General features: G+C 37.9%; 1 protein-coding gene across 2 annotated transcripts; it reads right to left on the bottom strand.

Moving 5' to 3' along the window:
• Positions 1-286: 286 nt before the first annotated feature.
• loxl3a (lysyl oxidase-like 3a) lies at positions 287-25,000 on the bottom strand. Of its 2 annotated transcripts, XM_055177280.2 has the most exons (14): positions 24,854-25,000; positions 23,393-23,689; positions 23,130-23,293; positions 19,606-19,811; positions 11,346-11,538; positions 11,077-11,257; positions 10,816-10,970; positions 10,089-10,259; positions 8,343-8,502; positions 8,002-8,245; positions 3,429-3,544; positions 2,257-2,393; positions 1,246-1,357; positions 287-950 (listed from the first exon to the last, which is right to left on the bottom strand). In XM_055177280.2, the coding sequence occupies exons 2-14, from the start codon at positions 23,685-23,687 to the stop codon at positions 877-879; spliced, it is 2,208 nt and encodes a 735-aa protein (XP_055033255.2). In that variant the 5' UTR covers positions 23,688-23,689; positions 24,854-25,000; the 3' UTR covers positions 287-876. The 2 variants fall into 2 exon arrangements, with proteins under 2 accessions (XP_055033255.2, XP_055033256.1); XM_055177281.2 differs by lacking the exons at positions 10,816-10,970; positions 11,077-11,257; positions 11,346-11,538; ... (2 more) ...; positions 23,393-23,689; positions 24,854-25,000 and having other exon boundaries at positions 10,075-10,196.
• Positions 25,001-26,603: the final 1,603 nt, after the last annotated feature.

Genomic DNA, 26,603 nt, shown 5'->3' with positions numbered 1-26,603 from the left:
TGGCTTAAGCTAATCCCTGTCCGGAAAACCACCCCAATGTGTTTTAAAACATGTCTTGTCCCTTTTATTCAACACAAAATTACACATTTTAAATAGCATAACACAAAACAATGTTTAAAAATTCACACATCCTTTCTTATGTGATGACAGATTTTTCATTTATGGGTGAACTACCCCTTGAATTAAGTTTAATTTAAAATAATTTCTAAAGCACAATGCCGTATTATATTACAGCAGCTTCACAGTAAATACAGAGGCACATGTAAATTAAAAAGATTATATGCAGAAGGGTTTCAGTCTTTTTATTCAGATTTAAGAAATGCTTAAAGGTAACATATTGAAACTAGAATTAGCATTTCTGTAATTTTACTAAATTTGATCCGAATCTACTGTAGATTAGGAAAAGATTATGTAGCACTGAGTTTAATTTTAAGTGTAGCTTTGTATGTTTTACCATTTCCAGAATTAGAATAAAATAAGAAGATAATCAGATAAGATGATCACACGCTTTGCAGAATAACTTTGGGGGAATTTATAAAGCATTACCTCGTGCTATTTTTAAATTCACTAAATCAAATGTGTGAATGGCTGACTTATCACAATTTATAAAAGAGGAAGTGTTTGGCCAACCAACCGCTTATATTCACACGGTCAAAGGCCCAGGCCACAATCACAGCTCTGAAAACAGAATTGTAATCAGAAACACAACAATGATTTAATATAAGACTAAACTCTTTATAATAATATCTTATTGGACCACAGTAGCATCAGATCTGAATGAGATCAACTGTTATATGAAGTGATTAAAATGTCTCATTCGAGATCCTTGTGGTTCTTGCAGTACTTGGAATCCCTGGGTTTGCCGTTAACAAAATGTTATGAGATCTTGTTGTTGAGCTGGCCGGGATAATGCTCAAACTCTTTCTCGGCCTCCTCACTAAAAGAATCGCCTAGAAACACAAAAGAATGTTTAAATCAGCAATTGGGTCAGGAGTGATTTTCTGGACAGTGCTTACCCTAGTCCAAGACTTAAATGCATGTTTACAAACATCTTGCATTGACATATGTTAACATGTATCAGTGCCATTGTTTTGTCCCAGGATGCACAAAAAGTTTGTTGTAAGATAAATTACTTAAAAATGTCCTAATATAACTAAAGCCTATTCCTGGATTAATCCGGGAAACTGCCCCTAAATGGTTTTAAAAGTTAGATATTAAAGTAATCTGAAACGTTGTGTGTCTCACCAAGATGACATCTGTGTAACCAGACGCGGTTACCATCATATTTGCAGTTGCACCGCATGGCGTTGTTGGTAAAGTCACTCTCAGCTACCTCAAAGTTAGGGTTTATTATAACCTAAGTGACAGAAAAACAAAAAGATAGCATACTGGTTATTTGCTTGTATTACGGCATGTTTCCATTTATACAGTAATATATTGTTCTTATTACTGTAATTTGAAGAAAAGACCAATTATCTCATTATTTCATAATGGTAGTATTATAATGGTGCTTCTAATTTGTTCATTTCATTATATCACAACTCAAAAAGAATAATTGAAAAGTATGGACCTACCCAGGTGAAAAAGTGCACTGAAACACACTTTGTAAATGTACTATTTGCACTAATTTTTACTAAAAATCAGTATTTAAGTATTAATAGTATACTTTTCTCAAGAACTATACTTTAAAATAATTTGTAGTGTATACTTTACACTTTATTTAGCACAAGAAATAACAATTTACTACAAATGTGCTTGTTAGCCCTACTGAAAAAAAAAATTAAGGTGGCGGTAGCTGGTTTAAGATCATCCTCCAGCCTGACCAGCTACTCCCATCTTAAAAAGTGACCAATACACATCTAGACCAGCTTGCTAAACCAGACTGCTAAAACCTGTTTTTTTTTTAGGGAGTACAATCAAATATAGGCTACTTTATTTTACTTGAGTATTGTAAAGACACAACCTTTACTATGTTGAGTCTTTTCCAGGAATAGCATGAATCAAACCAAATCCTATTAATTCTCTGCCCCTTGCATTCTTGGACTGCAACTGTACATGCACTGTAACACATCACCACTAGAGGGGGGAACTTAAACAGCTTATTGAAGCCCGGTTGGCCTGAATCGGAAACCCAGACAATGGGGTCCTGCGGGACCAAAGTCTGGTGATGTAACCAAGACTTCATTTTACCCTTCTTGTTATGTATTTCTACAACGAAAGTGGTTGTACAAACCAAGCTGTTAACAAACCAATCACCTGTAATATGTAGTTTCCTGGTTTGACATCTGTAATGTCAATCCACTGGCAGTCGATGTCGTGTCTGTACAAATCCCAACATCCCTCGGTGATGCCCTGCTCACCAAAGTTGGCACATTCATATCGTTTTGAAACACCTGCAAGGAACATCACATTATATGTGCTATCAGTATTACATGCTTTAAAGGGACACTCCACTTTTTTTTGAAAATATTCTCATTTTCCAGCTCCCCTAGAGTTAGGCACTTCATTTTTACCGTTTTGGAATCCATTCAGCCGATCTCCGGGTCTGGCGGTACCACTTTAAGCATAGCTTAGCACAATCCATTGAATCAGATTAGACCATTAGCATCGCGCTAATTAAATAACCAAAGAGTTTGGATATTTTTCCTATTTAAAACTTGACTCTTCTGTAGTTACATCGTCTACTAAGACTGACAGAAAATTAAAAGTTGTGATTTTCTAGGCAGATATGTCTAGGAACTATACTGTCATTCTGGCGTAATAATCAAGGACTTTGCTGATGTAACATGGCTGCAGCAGGCGCAATGATATTACGACCTGCCCGAAAACAGTTCCCTGCCATTGAAAGTTACTAAGGGGACTATTTACCATGTTACGGCAGCAAAGTACACGATGTAACTACAGAAGAGTCAAGTTTTAAATAGGAAAAATATTGAAACTCCTTGGTAACTCCTCAGCGTGATGCTAATGGTCTAATCAGATTCAATGGATTATGCTAAACTATACTAAAAGTGGTACCGCCAGACCCGGAGATCAGCTCATATTTTCAAAAAAGTGGAGGGTCCCTTTAAGTGTAAAAGTAAGAAATATAAGAGCTCTAGCTGAGCTCGGATTTGCATGTGAAAAAAAATCCTGGAAGATTTTTCTGTAGACCAGTGGACAGTTTAATGGCTCAGATCAAACAAGAGCGAGATCATCTCGTTGATCATCCAGATAACATCACACAGCATTAAGAATCAAGGGTGTGTAAACTTCTGAACTGGGCTATGTTTGTAAATTCTGTATCAAACATTGTTTGTGTTCCACAGATGAAAGGCATGAGTATGGACAACGTATGGGTGAGTAAATGATTTCGGGGTGATCTGCATTGCTAGATTAAAATGACCACTGTAACACCTCTAGCATCTAACCATTGACCTCTGCCTTACCTGTATGGCATGCTGTGTCTTCTAGACAAAAGCTGGCTTTATGTCCATCTGCCACTTTGGTCCCGTTTAGAGACAGCAGGTCATAATAGGTGAAGATATCCATACTGTGATAGTGCCTGGAAAAGAGGTTATACATCAATATCTGACATGCACGTGTGTACAATGTATGTTTTTCAGTTTATACTGAATATAGTCAATGCACTGTGACCTACAAATCACTTTATTAAAGTCGCAATGAAATTGAAATGAAAAACTGTAATTTGTTTTGGAATATTGTGGTATTATTTACAAATTACTATGTGAGCTTCATTATTTTTTTAAAATTCATGTGCCCTCATAATCAAAAACGCAAATCTCCTCCACTCAAAACGATCTCTCTTTACTTCTGGTCAAATGTATGCCAGGTAGGCGGGGTCCGGGAGAAGATCGCTGCGATTAGCCATTAGCATCACGACCCAACTTCGATCAGATCTCAATAGACAAATTCAAATCCAGCCCTGCCTTATTTCACTTTAGATGCCGGTTTCACTTGGATATACGTCACTCACCACATGGAAAAAAGGCATTCGCTATTTCCGTTTCATAGCGACTTTAAGTAAAATGTATGATAAACCTCCAGGGGACAATGAGCAGTGAGCTGAACTCGTGATGTAAACAGCAAGCCGCTGCCTTAAAAGGGATAGTTCACCCAAAAATAAAAATTCGGTCATCATTTTCTCATCCTCATGTTGTTCTAACGCTGGTTTCGCACCGCAAGCTTTAGCAGTTCACATTACTTTATTTTACATGCATTAATGAGCAAAGCCTCTTCAAGATGCTTTTTGATGGTCAGTGTAATTTATATAACTGTGATTTGTTTAATCCACATTAATTTCGTGCTCTTATGGTCCGTGTAATGAGAGATATAGACACAATACACAATTATAGACATAAAAAGCCCATGGCACATTATTAAATCTGTTTCTCTGAAGTTTTACTATAAAATAAAAAAAATCACTCCGTGATTGACAGCATGAAGCAGTTGATCGTGTTTCCCTTCAACAATTTAAGCATAGATTTATAGATGTATCTACTCTGAAGATTATAGACGAGGACTCATTTAGTGCTGGGCAGACAGTGAATGACAGCGCAGTCTTCTGATGTTTTTAAATATTTCATGCTTTCTTTTAAATTGCTCAAAGTCATGACTGTTTGAAACACACTTGGCGTCACATTTATGATTTTATGGTAAAATTACACCATTTAAAGCATAAACAATGCACTGTCACTTTAATTGAGCGTGAGCAGCGCAGCAAAAATAGAGCAGATGCCAAAATGATCACAGCACTGCTGCTTCATCGACGCTCCTGCCACTCGAGCACGCGCTGCTCACGCGTGGGGTGTACATGCTTTAACTTGTTAACATGGGCGACGAAAAAAACACGCGCCGCTTACACGCTGCTCACGCTTGCGGTGTGAAACCGGCGTAATGCTGCGTTTACACCAGCCGCGTTTGAGGCGGCAAAATCGCGTCTACCGTGCCTAGTTGGCAGCTTGAACAATTTGAGTGTACTCGCGTCATTCGCGCGTGAAAGCTGCACATGAAATTCCAGTCATTGAGACATTCACGCGGAAATTCACGTAATGGGAGAGGCTTCTGCGACTCTGCTCGCTTTCTGTAATCTCGTCACTACTAAAGCAAGCTCCTGATTGGTTTTCGCGGCGCGTTTTTCTGCCAAAGTTCAAATTTTTGTCGCGGAAATGCTCAATTCGCGCCATTCGCTCAAACGAGTCGGAATCGCGTCTACTGCGCTGCACTACACTCCTCATTCGGCCGCGAGACCTCCAGACGCGAGTCAAGGCGTCTTCACATTGACTTAACATTGAAATCCCTCGCGCTTGACGCCTCTACCCCGGCTGGTGTAAACGCAGCATTAACCTGTGTGGATTTCCTTTTTCTGATGAAAACAAAAGAAGTTATTTTGATAAATGATGGTAAGCACACAGCTGCCATAACCATTGACTTCCATAGTAAGAAAAAATATGATGGAATTCAATGGGTACCGTCAACTGTGTGTGGTACAATCATTTATCAATATAGCAAATTCATCATTTATCAGAATACTTCCATAATTTTTGTTTTCCTTCTATGGAAGTCAATGGTTATGGCAGCTGTGTGCTTACCATCATTTATCAAAATAACCTCTTTTGTGTTCATCAGAAATATGAAATTCATACAGGTTCAGAACAACATGAGGAATTTTCATTTTTGGGTGAACTATTCCTTTAAACTTACTTCTGTGTCCTTTCAGTACTAAACACACAGCAGGTTTTCTCATCAGTGCTTTTGTATAAAGAGACAAACCTGAAATCTGGCTAGGTCGCTTATATAGACACAAAACAAACAGAGCTAATGGACACTATTTATAACATACCTTAATTAATGACACTTACATGCATAAAGTGTCTTAAAGGGATAGTTCACTCGAAAATGAAAATTCTGTAAAGTTGTTTCAAACCTGTATACATTTCTTTTTTCTGTTTAAAGGGACAATATGTTGTTTTTTAAAGTATTTTATTTGTCAAAATTAATGTCTTTATTCATAAATATGTCCTCGTTGGTGTCAAATGACCTCTGCTAGTGATCTGACTTTTCTTTGTAAGCTTAGAATTTTTTTCTCTTTATTAACATTGAACGGGTAAGTCCAAGGAGGCTTCCATGTTGTTCTGCCATATTGAAAAACTATAATAGCAGAGAGGGACAAAAAGCACTAGCCTACCAACACGTTTTCATTCAGAACACGTGAACTAGCTGAAACGGACAAGGAGATCATAACGGCTACTGTAGTTGCAACACGCATTTGAAAAAAAGCGAGGCGCTAGAGAGCACTATTCGTTTGAATGCAAAATACAATTTCACCACTAGATGGGGGAAAATCCTACTTAGTGTCCCTTTAACACAAAGGAATATATTTTGTTCAAACCATTTTGGAGCACCATTGACTTACGTAGTAGTATTTGTTTTCCTACTTTAGAAGTCAAAGGTGCGTCTGTTTCCTGCTTGATTACAAATATCGTCCTTTGTGTTTAGCAGAACAACGAAATGTATACATGTTTGGAACAACTTGAGGATGAGTAAACAATGACAACATTTACATTTTTGGACTATCCCTTTAATATAACCTATTTAACCAAATATATAATATAATATAATAATAAAACCAAAAATACTGACGGATCTTCACTTGTATTGAACCCCAAACACGTGTTGATAAATTCACTCAATGTTGCTTTGATTATAACCATCACAGTCTCAGCATAAATTTTCTGACACTTGTTTTTAAGTTATGATTATGGTAATAAATGCTTACCATCAGTTATTTCACTTCAGCCATCTCACAGTTAGACTTTCAACAATATCCACACTCATATCGGTAAAAAATGAGTGAAAGTACAGTAAAATTGAAGCAATAGTACCTTTTTGGATGTAAAATAATGTTATATACTGTATGCGTAGGGTGCGATTTGCTGGGGGGATAGGGGGGATTATCCCCCCATGGTCTTTTATATCCCTGCCTCTGATTTATACTCTAGGATATCATGCATCTTTTTACATGTTGGGTTAAAGAAGGAAATCGTATAGATGGTTTCATCGGACGCACATGCGTTGTCATGGTTATGCGTCTGGTCTGAGCTTTACTTATGGTTTCTGTTTGTTTAATGTCTGACTAGTGGCTTAAATAAACTCTGGAACAAATACCTCGTCAAAAATAAAAAATGTTTCGGTTTCCTAAAGACAGGGGAGACGGCGATCATGAATCACCGTTATGTGAAGGGAGGTTTGGCAGCTGGTTTGTAGTTAATATTGTATAGAGGTGAGCGGGGCACACACTAACGCGGGGTTAATTGTAATGCCGCTACTTTACATATTTGTACAGGGCCGAGCAATCTGTGTTTTTTTTCCTCTTACTGTCAGAAGATGATCTGTGAATTTGTGAAAAGTTTTGATGTGTTTTGGTTAAGATATTGAACAAAGAGTGTTTTGGACACGTGTTCACACGGGGCGTAAGCATCCCATTCACTTTTAATGCGTGACATCATGCGTTGCTGAACTGAATGGTGGATCCGTCGGCGCCACGTCACTGCCGTTGTTCACGTCAGAAGTTGAACATTTCTCAACTTTTCAGGCGACAACAGGTGCGTCAGCCAATCAGTTGCCTTATGCAAATAACCTAGGCAAAGCCAGCCAATTACGTTTATGGAAGATGGGAGCATGTGTTGCGGCCACTGTGATTGGCTGTTGGCCACGCTTCAGACAAGCCTTCCGTCAAGGTTAATGCTTCTGTCCCGCATGAATGTACAGTAAAAGGACTTTGTTGTTATTGATTCTTATTGGAGTTTACTGAAAGTTACGTGTGTTACACGAAAGCCGTTTGTTTATGTTGTTACAGTATAGACATAGGATGGCATTAGGGTGAGTAAACTGTCTCCCTGCCTGTCAAAACCCAGCTGAAATCAACCTCATGCTTCACATTTAAACACATGCAGGTCACAAAGAATCACAGTCAGACAAATATCTGGGACCGGGGTTTACCTGTGGCATTCGTGCCAGACCCACGAGTGGCGACCGAGACGTGGCCGGAAGTCAGCTCGGCCGATGTTGTGGATCTGGGCGGAGAAACGAAGCAGGCGACGTTGGCCGTACGGCCAGTTGGCTTTGGCAGCTGATTTGGCGAGACAGTTCTCCTCCGCAGCGCAGTACAGCAGGTGCAGGGGTCGGTCCTCGATGTAAACCGTCTGCTCCACCAATGAGGCATTAAGGACCAAGTCAGATGCCGCTAGGTATTGTGGGAGACAAGACTACAATAAGGAAACCCAAGCACTTTCTCTGTCCTCTTGAAAAGATGTTGACAGACTCGATCTGCTCTCACTTACCATCTGAGCAAATTATGCCAGCGGAAAACTGCGCCCCTGCTCTCTTACAGCTGACTACAGAATGATGCTGACAGTCGGTCAAAGTCATTTCATCTCCTTTGCATTTTACCCCGCTTAGCACCATCTCTGTAACATTACTGCTGTCCCAGTACCACGTTTCCTGATGGGAGGAGAACACGTCAGGAAGGGTATGAATGTGTGGAGACAATACAAAGCAATGTGACATTTAGTTGTAGATACTAAGTCATTACTATGAGATACTAAGTCATTATCATGAAATACTAATTCATTATCATGAGATACTAAGTCCTTATCATGAGATACTAAGTCCTTATTATGAGATACTAAGTCATTATCATGAGATACTAAGTCATTATCATGAGATACTATACTAAGTCCTTATCATGAGATACTAAGTCATTATCATGAGATACTATACTAAGTCCTTATCATGAGATACTAAGTCATTATCATGAGATACTAAGTCATTATCATGAGATACTAAGTCATTATTAAGATATACTAAGTCATTATTATGATATACTAAGTCATTATTTTGAGATACTAAGTCATTATTATGAGATACTAAGTCATTATTATGAGATACTAAGTCATTATTATGAGATACTAAATCATTACTATGAGATATTAAGTCATTATTATGAGATACTAAGTCATTATCATGAGATACTATACTAAGTCCTTATCATGAGATACTAAGTCATTATCATGAGATACTAAGTCCTTATCATGAGATACTAAGTCATTATCATGAGATACTACGTCATTACTATGAGATACTAAGTCATTATTAAGATATACTAAGTCATTATTATGATATACTAAGTCATTATTTTGAGATACTAAGTCATTATTATGAGATACTAAGTCATTATTATGAGATACTAAGTCATTATTATGAGATACTAAATCATTACTATGAGATATTAAGTCATTATTATGAGATACTAAGTCCTTATCATGAGATACTAAGTCATTATCATGAGATACTACGTCATTACTATGAGATACTAAGTCATTATTATGATATACTAAGTCATTATTATGATATACTAAGTCATTATTTTGAGATACTAAGTTCTTATTATGAGATAGTCATTGTTATGAGATACTAAGTCCTTATTATGAGATACTAAGTCATTGTTATGAGATACTAAGTCCGTATTATGAGATACTAAGTCCTTATTATGAGATACTAAGTCATTATTATGAGATACTAAATCATTACTATGAGATATTAAGTCATTACTATGAGATATTAAGTCATTACTATGAGATAGTCATTGTTATAAGATACTAAGTCCTTATTATGAGATAGTCATTGTTATGAGATACTAAGTTCTTATTATGAGATACTAAGTCCTTATTATGAGATACTAAGTCATTATTATGAGATACTAAGTCATTATTATGAGATACTAAGTCATTATTATGAGATAGTCATTGTTATGAGATACTAAATCCTTGTTATGAGATACTAAGTCATTATTATGAGATTCTAAGTCATTGTTATAAGATACTAAGTCCTTATTATGAGATACTAAGTCCTTATTATGAGATACTAAGTCCTTATTATGAGATACTAAGTCATTGTTATGAGATACTAAGTCCGTATTATGAGATACTAAGTCCTTATTATGAGATACTAAGTCATTATTATGAGATACTAAGTCTCATAATAAAACCTGTGTGCGTGCGTCACACGTTTTACCGCAGTTATCTTACTCTCAGGCCACTGCTGGCATGTCCCAGCCCCAGCTGTCTGCAGGCTACCATGGCTTCACGATTCGTCCATCCATCCCCACAGATAAGACCCCAATCCCTCACCCCGCTGGCTGTAGAGAGCAGCAGCTCCACCCTCCCCTCCAGCCTCGTTCGACCTCCTGTCAGACGAATCTGTGATGGGTCACATGGCAGCGAGTTAAAGCATCCGTTAGATCAGAACCTTGACAGACCTTACAAGGTCCTCATGGTGAGAGAAGTGCATTACATTTGAAGAAAAAGTGAGTTGTGTAAAAAGTTTGTAACAGAATATAAGTGTTATGTACAAGGGGCAACATTCTGGTCTCAATTGTGAAGCCAACACGGAAGTGACTTAAACTGGCAGCTGGAGACTTTTTGGTTATCCGCGAGTGATGCACAGTGAAGTGCTGCCAAGATGACAACGGCAGGCTCCGTCAACTACTGGCTTCAAAAAGTCTCTTAACAACCCTATGGGTGATGTCCACATTTTTTACAGTCTATGGTAATTTCATGTCAGACAGAGTTTCGCAGGACATCACTTAATGTACGTCTGATTAGTTCAGCCTTTTAGCTGTTGAGCGTTAGCTGTCTTCAGAATTAGTATTGATTGTTATCGCAAATTTATCTAAATACTTAATTATCTCATCTTACTACTTTGTATTTTAAATAAATTGCATGAATTCTACTAGAATCCTCCTATGATTCAGACCGTTTTCTCGTAGCCCATGTAGGGAATGTTGCAGATGACAGATGCATCCTCCATGTGTTTGCAGTCTCCAGTCGTGATGTTGTTATGAGGACAATCCCACAAGCTTTTCTCATCCCCATGACACCTAACCTCATTCATGTAAATGTGACCCATGCCTGTGTACAACAGATCAAAACATCATAAGGTCAGTCAAGTCATTTAAAGACATAAATATATCTGTTCAGACCATGAACTGTCAATCATGAGGAGGTCCGCCCATGCCTTGGCCCATTCGTGCTCCGGTCAGGGCCTCTTTAGCGGTGCCAAATCCAAGTTCTCTGCACACCACGCTAGCCGACTGCAGGTTCCAGTGGTCATCACAAACCGTGCCCCATTCATTATCCTTCAGGACCTCCACACGACCTTCCCCAGTCTTGGCTCCACCCTTCAGACGCACCATAGACTGGGAATAAGGAGGGACACGGTTATTTGTAGGCACATTATGAATGATAAATTAAGGTAGAAAAAATTTCCAGGTTTTTATATATTACCACTGGGTTGTGTTTGACCCTGCGTGATGTTCCACGTGTGAAGAGCGGGCCGGGCACACAGCTGACTGCTGCGGGTCCTCCGTTGGGACAGGGGGCGCTAGAGTTTGTCTTACTGAACTCCATAATGCATGCTGAAAGATGAGCCTCGTTCCCTGTGCAGGACACAGATTGGATTCTGTACAAAGTCTTGGGACTAAAGAGAAACACAAATGAATAAAAACACATATAGTGGGGTTCAAAGGTTTCACAGCAGTAGGGGAAAAGCTTTTATGTGTACTTATTACACGGCTCGTTGGAATGCTTGCTTACGATTGGCCAGTCGCTATATTTGCAGGTTTGTCATTCCCAGAACAGCTCAAACTAAAAGCTCAAACATGCTGCAAATGATTTTAATATTACACAAAATTCATGTATTTTAATGACATATATGACATTATATTTACAAATGGTAAAACCAAATAGTCTTATCTTAAAGGTGCTGAGGAAAACTGTATTTATCTACACTGTAAAAAATATGCAGCGTTTTTTGTTAAATCACATATTTTATGTTACTTTAACGTAAAAAAATAGTTAAACAATTTTAACTTGAAATAAAATGTTATTTCAACGCATTCTCTAGAACCTTTAAAAACCAAAAATAAATGATTTTTTTCTCAAGAAAGGTCGTCATTCATTAAAAATGAGCAAATAAAATATTTCAAATCAATATTAAATTTTTTCTTACCTTACTTATGAGTTAAAAAGCCGTGTAATAAGCAAGAAAATGTACAGACAGCCGGTTGTTATCAAGAAATAAGCCTTTGTATCACATTGGAGGGGCTTATTTCACGTTATACAACAGTTCTTTCTGGTTCTCGAATCTGATTGGCTAAGAGCTATGCGATATTGTGCTGATAACGGCACAGTAACCGCTTCACCTTTCGTATCATTCCGCCACCTAGTGAATGGAGGTCCTAAACAGGCTCATCTCTTAATGGAAAAACACAGACGCCCTGTTTTGAATCACTCTCCGTGTGTCTCATTAGTTTACTAGCTCATAAATCAGTCTGTGAATCCCCAATCAGAAGTTATTCCGTCAAAGATCAGCGCTCTTGGATGTTACATTAAAGTTAATGGGAGAAATGTCTTGTCACATCGTGTGGACGATTAACACTTGGAAAGAGGAATATTAACACTCATTTTTTTTCTGGAGCTATATCTCTTATCAGAACGCGAAAACACCGTGGAACTGCAGGTAAGCACCACAGCTTTTAAATGTGGACATTGATCATTTATTTAATCGCGATGTGACTATTAAAACATGTTATGAGATATCGCCACTGGTATATTTATAAGCAGCATGCAAAAGCATCTCTCTGACACTTATAAAAAACTGTTTTGTATAGTACTGACAAGAACAAAGTTTAATAATAATAATCGAGTGCTCGTATCGCGTTAAGAATAAATGAGAAAGCAATAGTAACGTTATAGAAGTATAGTTTTATTAACTTTTACCTCGCGCCAAAACAATAACAACACAAAAGACACTAAATACGAATAAGAAAACAAGTAATAGTTTCATCATGACACCAAATACTGCTGATTTGATCAAATTTTTGATCATCAGGCCAGCATGAGAGCCAGGGAATCCCTGTCAAAGATGTAGCCCAGAGAGGGTGGTGGTCAGCGGGGCGAGTGAACACTGACGTCCGCTCATGCTTTGGTTCTCATACGTACCGAATCTCACTAAGCAAACGTTCAAACAGGCGCTATCTTTACTAATCGACTGCAGATTTATATATAATACATATACATTCTCGACTGAACTAATCTTAAAACTACACTTTGTGACCAAGAAACGGTAATATAATGTAACGGCTTTTCCGTCCATTGAGTTATTATGAGATTCAAAGCAGCCGAAAGTTTTACCTGTCATTCTGGCCGCTCTCAAATCCGTGGTGGAAGAAGTAGTTCTCAAACAAAGAGGCTTTTAAAATAACTCCGTTGTTGTTTTCTAGTTTTCGTTTTTCAAACGTGTGCCGTCGAACTGTTGTATAAAAGCAATATCGCTCTCGGAGTCGTGTGATATAGCTCTATATCATCACGGCTGTGATTGCCTGGCCTAATCACAGCCATGATGATATAGAGCTATATCACACTCCTACTCGAGCGATATTGCTTAAATAACAACTGGCTGCCTATCTCTTACATAACATGGTCTCATAAAATGAGTTACCTAGAAATAGTGCAGCATCCCAAATTTATCTCAAAATGCGTGTTTGAATTCAGAAAATATTCAGACCCCTTTGCATTTCTAACAGCCACACGCAAGCAGTGGAAATGATAAATGACAGGTTTTTATCCTCTAAAGATTACTTCTGTTTAGTCAGCTGTAAGACTTTAATATTAAGTGTCAGTAAGTGTAAATCAAATAGCTGCCTGTCAAGAAAGAATCAAACTAAAGGACGGCCAGCAGGAGTCCGTTTCTGAAGCCTGCTGAGATAGAAATTGCTGGGTTATGTGTCTCTACTTCACTTTTATCCATACGCACTCTCACACATAGTCTGTATTCGGTTAAAATGTTCGTTGTTCTTTTAGAGACATGAATCCAGAGCAATGCACACGTGACGAATCAGATCTTGGCACGATTCTTCTGTCCTGCCCCAGACTGCTTACATTTCACCATCTGCTGTGAATCTAAGTGTGTGTCTGAGCTCAGATGTGAATAATGACTCTGACACAGATGGAGTAGAGAAGCTAAAAACAGCAGGACTAACTAGATTCTTTAAAAAATGTGAGTGGTTTTGCCTGTGCAAAACTCATCGTTATAGGCCTATACCACATTTTCATTTAGTTTCTAAGGTGCTATCATTCTTAAAAATAAAGATAGATGGAAACATGGAACAGTGGTGAACCTTCCCAGGAGTGGCCGGCCGACCAAAATTACCCCAAGGGCGCAGCAACAACTCATCCAAGAGGCCACAAAAGACCCCACAACAACATCTAAAGAACTGCAGGCCTCACTTGCCTCAGGTAAGGTCAGTGTTCATGACTCCATCATAAGAAAGAGACTGGGCAAAAAATGGTCTGCATGGCAGATTTCCAAGACGAAACCGCTGCTGAGCAAAAAGAATGTAAAGGCTCATCTCAGTTTTGCCAGAGAACATCTTGATGATCCCCAAGACTTTTGGGAAAATACTCTGTGGACTGACGAGACAAAAGAACTTTATGGAATGTGTGTGTCCCATTACATCTGGCATAAAAGTCACACAGCATTTCAGAAAAAGAATATCATAACCACAGTAAAAAATGATGGTGGTGGTGGCAGTGTGATAGTCTGGGGCTGTTTTGCTGCTTCAGGACCCGGAAGACTTGCTGTGATAATTGGAACCATGAAATCTGCTGTCTACCAAAAAAGGACAATGTCCGCCAATCTGTTTGTGACCTCAAGCTGAAGTGAACTTGGATTGTGCAGCTGTTTCTCAATTTTAAGAATGCAAAGAACGGATTTGCGTTCTCGTGGAGACTGGTCTTGCCAGGCGACCTTGGAAGAACGAACTCAGAAGGTTGCGAGAACACAGAACGCACTTGTGAGAATTGAGATGTGTGCGATCTTTCTGTTGGTCACCTGACCTCCCCAGATCAGCGCGCAAGTCTGCACTTGATGCATCCTCGATATCAAGAACACATCTGGGTATTTTCATGCGTCCTCTGTACTTGTGTTCTTGAGAATTGAACTTCGACAGTTAAAGGTGCAGTGTGTCAATTTTTGCGGCATCTAGTGGTGAGGTTGTGCATTGCAACCAACTGCGTAGTCCACTGCTCACCTCTTGCTTTTGAAACACATAGAGAAGCTATGTTAGCCACCACCGAACAAACATGTCATCGTCTGAAACAATTTAGTAAAAAAGTTTGTCCGTTATGGCCTTCTGTAGAAACATAGCGGCACAAAATGGCGACTTCCATCTGTGTATGTAGATAAAAATATCTCTTTCTAATGTAATAAAAACATAATGGTGCCTTGCCTTGCCTATACGCCCCTGATCATATAGTTTTGTATAATATTTTGGCTTTATGTCAAGAGATCCTTCTAAAAATTACACACTCCACCTTTAATGATGATGTAGAGCGAGAACACAAGGACGCAAGATCGCTGAAGAATGCATATTGAGAAACAGCCAATGATCCAAAACACACCAGCAAGTCCACCTCTGAATGGCTGAAGAAAAACAAAATGAAGACTGTGGAGTGGCCTTGTCAAAGTCCTGACCTCAATCCTATTGAGATGCTACGGCATGACCTTAAAGGGATAGTTTACCCAAAAATGAAAATTCTCTCATCACTTACTCACTCTTATGTTGTTTCAAACCTGTAGAAATGTCTTTGTTCTGATAAACATGAAGGAAAAGGGTTTAGGGGTCAAGCACTTTTTTGGATTTAGTTTTCCCTTTATAATAAAAATCTTAAAGGTCCCGCTCTTTCTGTGCTTTTGAAGCTTTGATTGTGTTTGTAGTGGGCAATATAACATGTGTTTATGTTTCAAGTGTAAAAAAAACGCTGTATTTTTCACACAATTTACTTCTCTCTACAGCGCTGTTTTCACTGTCAAAACGGGCTGATGTCTTCCTTGTTCTATGAAGAAACAGAGTTCTATTTGTGAAGTTTGTTTAGTGTGTTGTGATTCGATAGCAGCTTAGCTTGCCGTTAGCTTAGCTAGCGACTGACGTATTCCTATGTGGGCGGAGTTTAGTCAAAAAACGTTCTAGTGACATCATTAAAACAGGAAGTAGAGGACTGTAGTCCAAACCGTCCGTTCGCTGTAGGCTTTGAAAAAGGACTTCTGTTAAAGAAAATATATCACCTGGCAGTGAACTTTGCTTTATTACTTTACAGGTATTATTTATGCTATTATAGCAACATTACACACTAACTAGGGTTTCAAAAAGAATGTGACCTTTAATTTAAAAACGTCATGTTGTGTTTACTTGTGTTATCTTTGATTAATATTTAAATTTGTTTCATGATAAAAGTAATGACAAGGAAACATTTCACAGTCTTTACTGTATTAATTGAATATACACGCATTCGTATGAAGTATAACTGTTCCTTAGTCAGAGCAGCTGTGAGAAAAATAAAAATTTTAAATTTAAAAATTTTAAATGCATGCAACTAATAAACTTTTGGCATGAGGATGCAATTGTCCGCGATAGATATGTGTGGTATATGCTGTTTGATGGGGATGTGAAGACGCGTCGCGCTGTTAGGACCGGAGCGCGTCCTTATAGAAAATACACATATCTTTGTAAAGGCAAAGAGAGCCCTGCTGAAAAAAAACAGCATCAAACCGGCATGGACCAGCATGGGAATTATGCTGGTCTATGCTGGTTTAGCTGGTGGTCACCAGCATACCAGCACCAAAACACAACATATGCTGGTAAGACCAGCATGGGATGCTGGTGCTAATGCTGGTTTAGCTGGTGCTAATGCTGGTGCTGGTGCTGATGCTGGTTTGATGCTGGTTTAGCTGGTGTTCACCAGCAAACCAGCACCAAAACACAGCATATGCTGGTCTTGCTGGTATGCTGCTTTTTTCAGCAGGGAGAAATCCAAATCTGCACGTCGCACATGAACAAACGGTTGTAAAAAGCTTGCACTCCGTAAAAATGCGCCCTAACTGCAACTGAATTCAGGAACCCTATGATAACAAAAGTTAACAGAAAAATCGGATCATGAGATCAGTAAATTCAGCGAGTACTAATCAAGACATTTAATGCCGTTATCAGCTGATCGATCGGAGAATCCCTAAATAAAATTTATATAAAAATCAGCATGACTTTATAATTGCATTTGCTATTAAATTAGGGACAACTATTTGGACAAATCATAGCAAGAACATCAGAACTTGGTATGAAATTGTTTGTCTTGCAAACTACACAGTTTGCATACTACACAGCTAAATACATGGGCTAAACAGCCCAGAGGCCACATACAAGAGAGATTGAACATTTAGGGACTTCATAATCACTTATCATATTTAAGATAATGCATATGAACTGATATATGGATGGCAGCAATAAAATTACATTCCATGTCTGAAATGGACAACAGCAGGGATAGGACCACATGTAGCATATCTAATGGATTCATCTCTGACAGTTTATATATCATCAGGATTCACGTGTGCATGCAGGTTTCATAACCGTGTATGTGTGTAAGTGGACTCTTATGAAAGCCGAGCCTTTTTTTAAGGGAGTATGGGAAGTGTATGATGATATGCAATGATTCATTGGACGAGGTTCATAAAACACAAAGTTTTCCATCTTCTTGAGCGGCTGAACACACGCTGCATTTTTACGGTTTATAAGTCTTTCGTTTTTGAGGCAATAAGGGAATTTATATACGTGGCATTGCAATAATCCATAAACACGTGAGTAGAAAGATCCAGCTTTAGTTTAAACCTTGAGCATTAAATCGTCTAAATTTCTTAATGTTTTGACAAAGCACTGCTTTCAAAAGACATAAACACACAATCACTTCCAATAAGAGTCCAAAAATGTCTAGATTTGACAGACAAACAGTAATTTAAAGATTAGAAAGTCATCGGGGGAATTTAAACAGATTAAAATGCTAGCCTATTTCCATCATATGCACCAGTCAACTCTTTTAAAATGCGTATGTATTTTGTAGCTATAAAATAGCCTACCTACCGAAGACCTAAAGATCACATTCTTTCTGATCCCATCTGATCTAATAAATCACCCCACATCATCACATGCTGCCACCCCTTAAACAATTAGCCCTGTTTTTTGTGGTAAAAGTGAAGTAACTATGTTTTTTTTGTGTATTGATTGCTATCAGCAAAACCATGGTTTTACCACAGTAAACCATGGTTGTCAAAACCTTACATGGTTGTAAGGGACAAAATTAGTGGTTTCTCTTTAGTGTCTAATTCATTCATTTAACAAATGTAATATTGGGGGCATCCAAGTTATTTAAAAAATTTGATCTTTTTTTAAGTAACGCAATAGTTACTTTGCCTGGTAATTAGTTACTTTTATAATCATGTAACGCAGTTACTAACTCAGTTACTATTTTTGAGAAGTAACTAGTAACTATAACTAATTACTTTTTTAAAGTAACGTTGCCAACACTGCTAACAGCAAGCTAAGCTGCTATTGAATCACAACACACTAAACAAGCTACACAATCAGAACTCGATACCTATTTCTGAAGAAGGGCCTTCAGTGAATACAGCGATATAGAGATAAGTAAGTATACTGTGTTTTACACGTGAAACATGAACACATGTTATATTGCGCACTGTAAATACAATCAAAGCTTCAAAAACACAGAAAGAACAGGACCTTTAAAATCTCAGACATTTATTTTTGAGAAAGCAGGAACACTTTATCAACCTAAAGATTTGACAAAAATTCATTAAAGGCGGGGTGCATGATTTTTGAAAAACGCTTTGGAAAAGACACAGTTGTAGCTAATCAGCAGTAAGGGACGTGTCTACTAACCGACCTCGATGCCTGGGTTGCGTATGTGTGGGACAGGTTAATCAAAAGAAGGTCTAGATTTTATTGGGATAAGGGTGTGTTTGTTTAGGTGATTTCAAATATCAACATTGGCTTTTAGAGATCATGCACCCCACCTTTAAGTTTAAGCAATACAATTCACATTTTTAGAATTAAGACAAAAAGTATTTGCATGCTTTCTGATTGTCAAACAATAGCAGTGTTGGGGGTAACGCATTACATAATAATGATACTTTTCTGAAGTAACGAGTAAAGTAACACATAACTTTTTAAATGTACACATTAATATTTGAGTTACTTTTTTAGAAAAGTAATGCAAGTTACTTTTTTAGTTTAATTAATTCGATTAAAAAAAATAATGTACTGAAATAAACTAATCATAGTCACATTATGCACTCTATGCGTACACGCCCCTGTGGGAACAGTTTGAGTCAGTAACTGATATGGCAGACCAGAGCTTGACATTTTTGTGATGAAATATGCAAATTTTCAGTCATAATAACACCTGCAAGGCCTGAAAGAGATCAAGCCTCAGCTAAGAAAAAGTAACTAAAAAGGAACGTAAGCAATTACTTTCCATGAAAAGTAACTAAGTAACGCAATTAGTTACTTTCTTTGTGAGTAGCTTAATATTGTAATGCATTACTTTTAAAAGTAACTTTCCCCAACACTGGACATTGAAACGAAATAAATGTGTTGAACTTTTGTTGTTGACCTGTGTGACTAAAACACATTCTCACCTGTGAAGAACTTTTGTCATAGATTTCTGCGAAGGGAATCCCAGCATGCCACACACCACCCGAGAGTTTTTAGTGCTCCAGTTATTGTTGCATATGTAACCCCATCCTTCCTTAAACTTCACCTCTATCAATCCCTCTGTTATGGGATGAGCACCTGAGAGGGGACGCAGGCGAAGCTTTTCCAATCGGTTTTTGTCCACTTGCATCTCAATAACATACACAACGCAAACATAATAGGCTGGAGACACTCAACTTTCAATGCGTGTATCTTGCCTCCAAGTATTGTCAAGTGTGCATTTTTTGGTGAAGAAAATGAAATGATGAGAATGAAATACTTCATACGGATAAACATTTAATACAGCTTTAATTCTTTAAATGCATGTTTCAATCAGTATTCCAGATGTTTTAGTGAAAATATCGGACTCATTTGCTTGTGCTCCACACGAGTCGTCTCACATAAGGAGTTTGGATCTGCAAATTGAAACCACACTTATATCCAACTTTGGCTAGAGCACAAAATCTCTCTGGGGTGGTTTTCCGGACTGGGTTATTCCAGGACTAGGCTATGTTTTTACAAACATACCTTACAAAACACTACAGGTGTGCATCTTGAGACAACAATGTCATGACCGATATATGTTATAGTCAGAACAACATTGTTTTTATTAAAGCAGCTCAAACATGCATCTTAGTCTTGGACTGCATTTTAGTCTTAAGCCATGTCCGGGAAACCACCCCTTTATCATATGCACAAGCACATCCAAATGTAGGTCACCTGCACAGTCCACACAAACATCATGAGGGGTTTTTTAATAAATCGATTAGCTTTTTGAATGGTTAATGCACTCTAAAATATGCTGGGGGGTTTTAACCCGTCAATGGCTCAAATGGGGAAGAGTCCAGCTGTTGGGTTAAATTAAAGGGATAGTTCACCCAAAAAAGAAAATTTTGATAAATGATGATAAGCACACAGCTGCTGTAGCATTCACTCTAAAATGGCTGGGTTATTTTTAACCCATAATGGTTAAATATTGGACAGAACACACCGCTGGGTTTAAATTGACCCTATGTTGGGTTATTTTAACCCAACTTCTGGGTTATTACACATCAAACCAACATTGGGTACTTTTTAACCAAGCACGGGGGGAATTTTTCACCCAGCATGTCTTCTGTCCAATATTTACCAATTTACCCATAACCAAGCCATTTTTAGTGTTGACTTCCATAGTAGGAAAACAAATATTATGAAAGTAATGATGATGAAGATATTTTGATAAACGATGCTACCGACACAGTTGATGGTACCCATTGAATTCAAGCGTGTCGCACAAGCCGTGTGAAGCCAAAAGTGAAGCCAAAACGTCTTGATCGCCCCCCCAGTGATTGGTCCCAGTATAGGTCATAAATCCCGCCTCCCCCATTTCTGTCATTTACTGTAGTTTTTACTATGCTGATGTAAATTCAAGTGTTTGTTTTTAATATAAGTTTGTTTTAGTTAGCTATTTAATGCTATAAAAACGGTGGTGTCACGTCATGATTGACAGCTGTGATATGCTCATTCCGTGAGAGCACGGGCGGGGTCTTGATTTTGCGGCTTTACTTCCTGCTCACCACTGCGCAGGACTGGTCCCGAAATCGCTACTGCGCAGACTCAAGACCCAAGATGTCAGCGCCGTATCGGGACACTGACGGCTTCACTTTTCACCAATGGAAGAGAGCGAACGGGAGTCGTCCATCTTTTTTACAGTCTACACTCTAAAAATGGCTGGGTTATTTTTGACCCATAATGGGTAAATATTGGACAGAACACGTGCTGGGTTAAAAATGACCCAATGTTGGGTTGTTGTTATGCAATCATGGGGTATAATTACCCAGCAGTTGAGTTAAAATAACCAAGCATTGGGTCAATTTTTAACCCAGCATGTGTTCTGTCCAATATTTACCCATTATGGGTCAAAAATAACCCAGCCATTTTTAGAGTGTATGATTGAATTCCATCGTATTTGTTTTTCCTACTATGGAAGTCAATGATTACCATCAGCTGTGTGCTTACCATAATTTATCAAAATATTTTCTTTTATATTTATCATAAAACAACTTGAGGATGAGTAAATGATGACAGAATTTTAATTTTAAAGTGAACTATCTCTTTAATCCAGAAAATATTTATGTTGTTATATTTGACCCAACAATGGGTTAAAACAACCCAGCATAGGTTAAGTTAAAGGCTGGGCTCGTCCATTTTTGACCCAACACTAACGTAGCAGAGAAACATGAGATTCTGGTATTCAGGACAGCCAGAGCTACAATCACAGAACTGTCTGTACTGTTGTTGTTGTTTTTGTACACATGTGTTATGTCATAAGTCTGTATAATGAGTGAGAAAACATCTCAAACATTTTTTAATTTTCTCAAAAACATATTACTTTCTCTTCATATGAAGTATATCTTTTCACTAGGGTTTGGAGTCCAACTCTGTCATTTGCAACATTTCAGTGAACTCTGTTAAATCTGATATTGTGATCCTCAGAATTGAGAGGAGGCCAGATGTTTGTCTAATGCTGGACGTCTCTGTGTTCTTTCTGCTTTCCAGATGAGCCGAAAAACTGAGCAACAGATCTTCAGCACGTCTCTCATGCATTGTGTTTTTAAAGCTGATGTTTCAATAAGGCTCCTTGACAAGACATTAATAGCATCACCTACTGTAAAAAAACATGCTGGTCAACCAAGTTTGCTGGTGATTTACAATTCTCTCTCTCGCAACATGAAAGTGAGTAAATTAATTTTCATTTTTGGGTGAACTATCACTTTAAATTCAAGATACTAATTTGGGAAAAATGAAATTAGGCATTAAACAAAATGCATTAAAGGGATAGTTCACCCAAAAATGAAAATACTGTCATCATTTACTCACCCTGATGTTTTTACAAACCTGTATAAATTTATTTGTTCTGATGAACACGAAGGAAGATATTTTGAGGATTGTTTTTAATCAAACCGATCACGAGCCCCATTCACTTCCATAGTAGGAAAAAGAACACTATGGAAGAGAATGGGGCTGCAGCTGCAGGTAGCACTGTGGTTTCTATGGAATTTTTTTACAGTGTATGTTAAGAATGTGACTGTGTATACTAAAAAAATTTATTTTTTTATCTTTGTAACATAACCATCATAAAAATGTATGTTGAAACATGTATTGGGAGTCCCTGCTCCTCCTCTCTATCCACTAAAGGGGTCCATGGCCTGAAAAGGTGAAATACCTCTGCTATACAATGTTAGGGCTTTTACTACAGTTTACTTTAGTAAATACTAAAGTATACAACAGTATGTGGGTTACTGTTGCTGTGCTACATTGTTACCAGCCAGGTCATTCCTATATGTTTGCTAAAGTGTTTGGAGTGGCTTTTAGTATGTTGCTATGCAAACAGACAGAAAAGCGAGCAGTTTGCATTACTGTTATTAGTTTAGTGGGTTACTTATGTTTCAGAATTTGCCCATCATATGTTTAATAAAAAATCTCCTACCTCAATAACATTGGAGTCTGTGAAGCCCGGAAGTCTCTCGTCCTTACAGACCACGCCAGCATCCTCCTGATGAGTACAATCACTGTTTCCCCAGCCCCGGGACACACATTTCTCAATGCTGTTTTCTGAGCCTTCACATATGACGTTATCCAACCAGATTTTACCTGCAGGAACCAAACCAGTCTTTACCAGTAATATTAGATTGATAACATGTAAACTAATAAGCATTTAGGACTAGAAATCATATGCTGGGTATAACTCACCGGTGCCCGCTCCATACTTGGCACTGTGCGACCAGCTTGTTGCCTCCACAAACCCTAGATGGCGACACAGAATATGAGCGTTGGTCAAGGTGAAGTCATCATCGCAGATAGTGCCCCACTCTCCGTTGTAAAACACTTCCACTCTCCCTTCATTGTGCTTGCGTGGGTATCCGGCCAGACGGATCTTAATTTTTCCATCCTGAGAGGGTAAGGTGGTCTGGCCAAGACAGGAGGGCAGCCAGACTGCCCAAAGCACCATGGCAACCAACGTTTCCCACAATCCCCTGCGCAGCATGACTTGAGAGTGAGAAATGGTGAGAGAGCAGATATTAAAAACAGATATTATTTTACAAAACAAGCACAGCGAACAACATTATATAAGAGATCACAAAACTGATCAGATATAAAAGAAAACAAAACGCATATAACAACACTGTTAGACTTTTTACTGTATATATGCGGTAATATGTGAGTTACTGTAACTGCCTTATTACAGTACCATAGCTGTACATGTTTTTTACAGTATGATGCCTTTACAGCAGTTCCATTTTACAGTATAATACCCTTACTGTAACCTAGTTTAAAAAAAATTATTGCCTTGAAGGGGAATTGAACCCAGGTCACCCATGGAGGTTCATAACACTACCACATTGCCACAGAGTCACTTGATTTCATAGATATATTTTATTTTTTTAATTTTATATGCTTTTATAACACTGTTTTATTCAACTACAGCAGCACTACTGCTTTTGTTTTACAGCAGTCTACCGCAAATTCAAAACATACAGTAAACCACTGTAAATTAAATGTTAATACCCATAATGCAATACATATTACAGTAATGAACTGGAAAAGAAAATGATGACATTTTACTGGGCATTTTGTGGTAAGTAACTGTAGAAATTACAGTTAAGTCTAACAGCGAATCATCTGAAAGGATTACAACACTGAAGGTACTCAATACTGAAGTGTATATGTAATGTTATACTATATAAACAGATGTAGTATACTAAACTAAATTGGAGTATACAACTATAGTATTTTATAGTAATGACTACACAAATATATTATAGTATTCTGTGTTAACTTTTGTGAATTGATAAGCTGTGGTAAATACTGTAGTACACTTTTATATTTACTATGGTAAAGCTCAAAAACTCTTTAGTATCTAGGGGTTTTAATACAGATTACTACAGTAAATATTAAAATGTACTGCAGTTTTTATATGATATAGATTTGAGCTTTACTGTTGTTCAGACTTACACGAATAGCCTGTTTTAGAAACCAAGCAGCTAAAAACTAAAAGACTTAAAAAAAAAGGAAAAGTACATTCAAAATGAAACTGACTGAAAATGTGAATGCACATTCATGTCAAATTTATGTAGCTATACATACATGTTAACAAATACAATGTGTTCACCCCATACCCTAAACAGAATAAAGTTTTGCATGTCATCTTACCTGAATCCAGGAGGTAGATTTCAGCACAGATTTCCTGAGAAATTGAGTGGTCGTAGGTACATCTGATCACACTTTGATCAGTCAGTGTAAGTTCAGAGCGTCAGGAGAAATCACAGGACTGCAGAGAGAGAGAGAAAGAGAGAGAGAGAGAAGGAGAGAGAGAGAAAGAGGGAGGAGGAAGGAGGGAGTGATAAAAAGGTGAGGGGAAAACACTTCGGCAAAATCTCCAACCTCATGCCACGGTTTTGAAGCTCTTCTGAAGCAGGTCAAATGCAAAGTGTCTCTCAAGATTTTTTCTTGTTGTTGTTGTTGTCTATAATGTTATGAGTGAATTTTATATTTATGTGTGTTTAAGTATTTGTTCTCATTTTATTCTTTATTTATCTTATTTTACTACCACTGTATTGTTAATGTGACTATGTATATTTCTTGTCATTATTAAAGCAACACTATGTAGTTTTTTTACCTTTAAATAATGTCTCTAAAATTATTTCCGTGATAGAACAACTTTTAACTGGACAAACTGTACTGTTGCTGCAACCTGAGCAGCCTCCTAGCTGCTACAAGCACACTCTGAAAGTGGCGGTGGAGGGTACAGCACACAGCCCCGCCCCTCCCCCTGCCTGCAGAAGAGTGTCTGATACCAAGCACTGTTGCGCTTTTCAACCACATGGGGGAGCTGTAAGTTATTTTTACATGGAAACTACATAGTGTTGCTTTAAATAATGCTTATAATGTTTTGGAAATATCAACACAGTCACGTGTTAAATTGAACTAAGTTAAACCTCATTCACACAGAACTTTGGTCCCACAAAATATCCGTAAAATTAGCAGAGATTATGCGCTCATATGAGCTTATAATAAACAAAAATGCACATGCGTCAAAAAAAAAAAAAGAAATATCGTTGAGCTCTTTAAAACGTTTTTTTAATGCACATTAACTCTTTCGCCGCCATTGACGAGATATCTTATCAATCAAGAGAAAACGCTTCCCTGACAATGGCGAGTATTTCTGGCTTTCCGCAATACCGCTATTATCCACTAGGTGGCGCCTGGAAGTATTGCCCTATGCCAAGCAGCTGCATCTCCGTGTCTGTTTTAAAGATCGCTCTGAATGGGATCTCTATGAAAAGTCCGTCACAAACATGGAATTATCTCTGCTTTTTGCTCAAAATGTGGTGTTTTTGCAGAAACCTACCCATATTCAAAAGCTGATTACAAAAGAACTACTGAAGGTAGGATGAAACGTTTATTTTGTCTGAAAGCAGAGGGGCTGTTCTTTCATTTGGTATATTGTATGTTTATATATTTGAAGAAGAACATTTTCTGGAAGGCATTAAACTTTTGTGAAAATCATGAAAAACGCTGGCGCTGGCTGGCAACTTTTTTTTAAATTGCTGGCGTCGAAAGAGTTAACATTCATGATGAGAAATGTCTGCAAACTGTAATGATCAAGGAGCTTGCTCGTCAAATATCCACTCTGAAGCTGAGATCATTCACCAGCATACTAAAACAGCACATCACGCGCCCCTTTATAGTCATAAACAAAAATCCACGCACATGCATTCTGAAGATAGAAATAACGGACAATAAGCAAACTTCAGATGCTGCGGAGAAAAAAATCTACCAAGTGCAGGACTTTAAACACGTCACTAGGGCTGTCACAATGATTAAATAATTGTCTCATAGTGATTTTTGACCTCATCACGATGATTTCAGATTACCGCAATGATTGCACATCTCTGTAAAA

Source organism: Misgurnus anguillicaudatus, chromosome 16 (assembly GCF_027580225.2).
Source record: "Misgurnus anguillicaudatus chromosome 16, ASM2758022v2, whole genome shotgun sequence".
Lineage (NCBI taxonomy): Eukaryota > Metazoa > Chordata > Actinopteri > Cypriniformes > Cobitidae > Misgurnus > Misgurnus anguillicaudatus.
The sequence above is the reverse complement of the archived record's forward strand: the minus strand, read 5'-3'. Positions and strand labels throughout refer to the sequence as shown.

What these genes read in the sequence shown, in the direction of transcription:
- loxl3a (XM_055177280.2), bottom strand. Translation starts at nt 23,687, where the DNA reads ATGCTGCGCAGGGGATTGTGGGAAACGTTGGTTGCCATGGTGCTTTGG. An exon ending in GGGTCAAACACAACCCAGTG is followed by an intron (nt 11,258 to 11,345) that starts GTAATATATAAA and finishes CCTTATTCCCAG; the next exon opens with TCTATGGTGCGTCTGAAGGG. An exon ending in ATGCCAGCAGTGGCCTGAGA is followed by an intron (nt 8,503 to 10,088) that starts GTAAGATAACTG and finishes TCCTCCCATCAG; the next exon opens with GAAACGTGGTACTGGGACAG.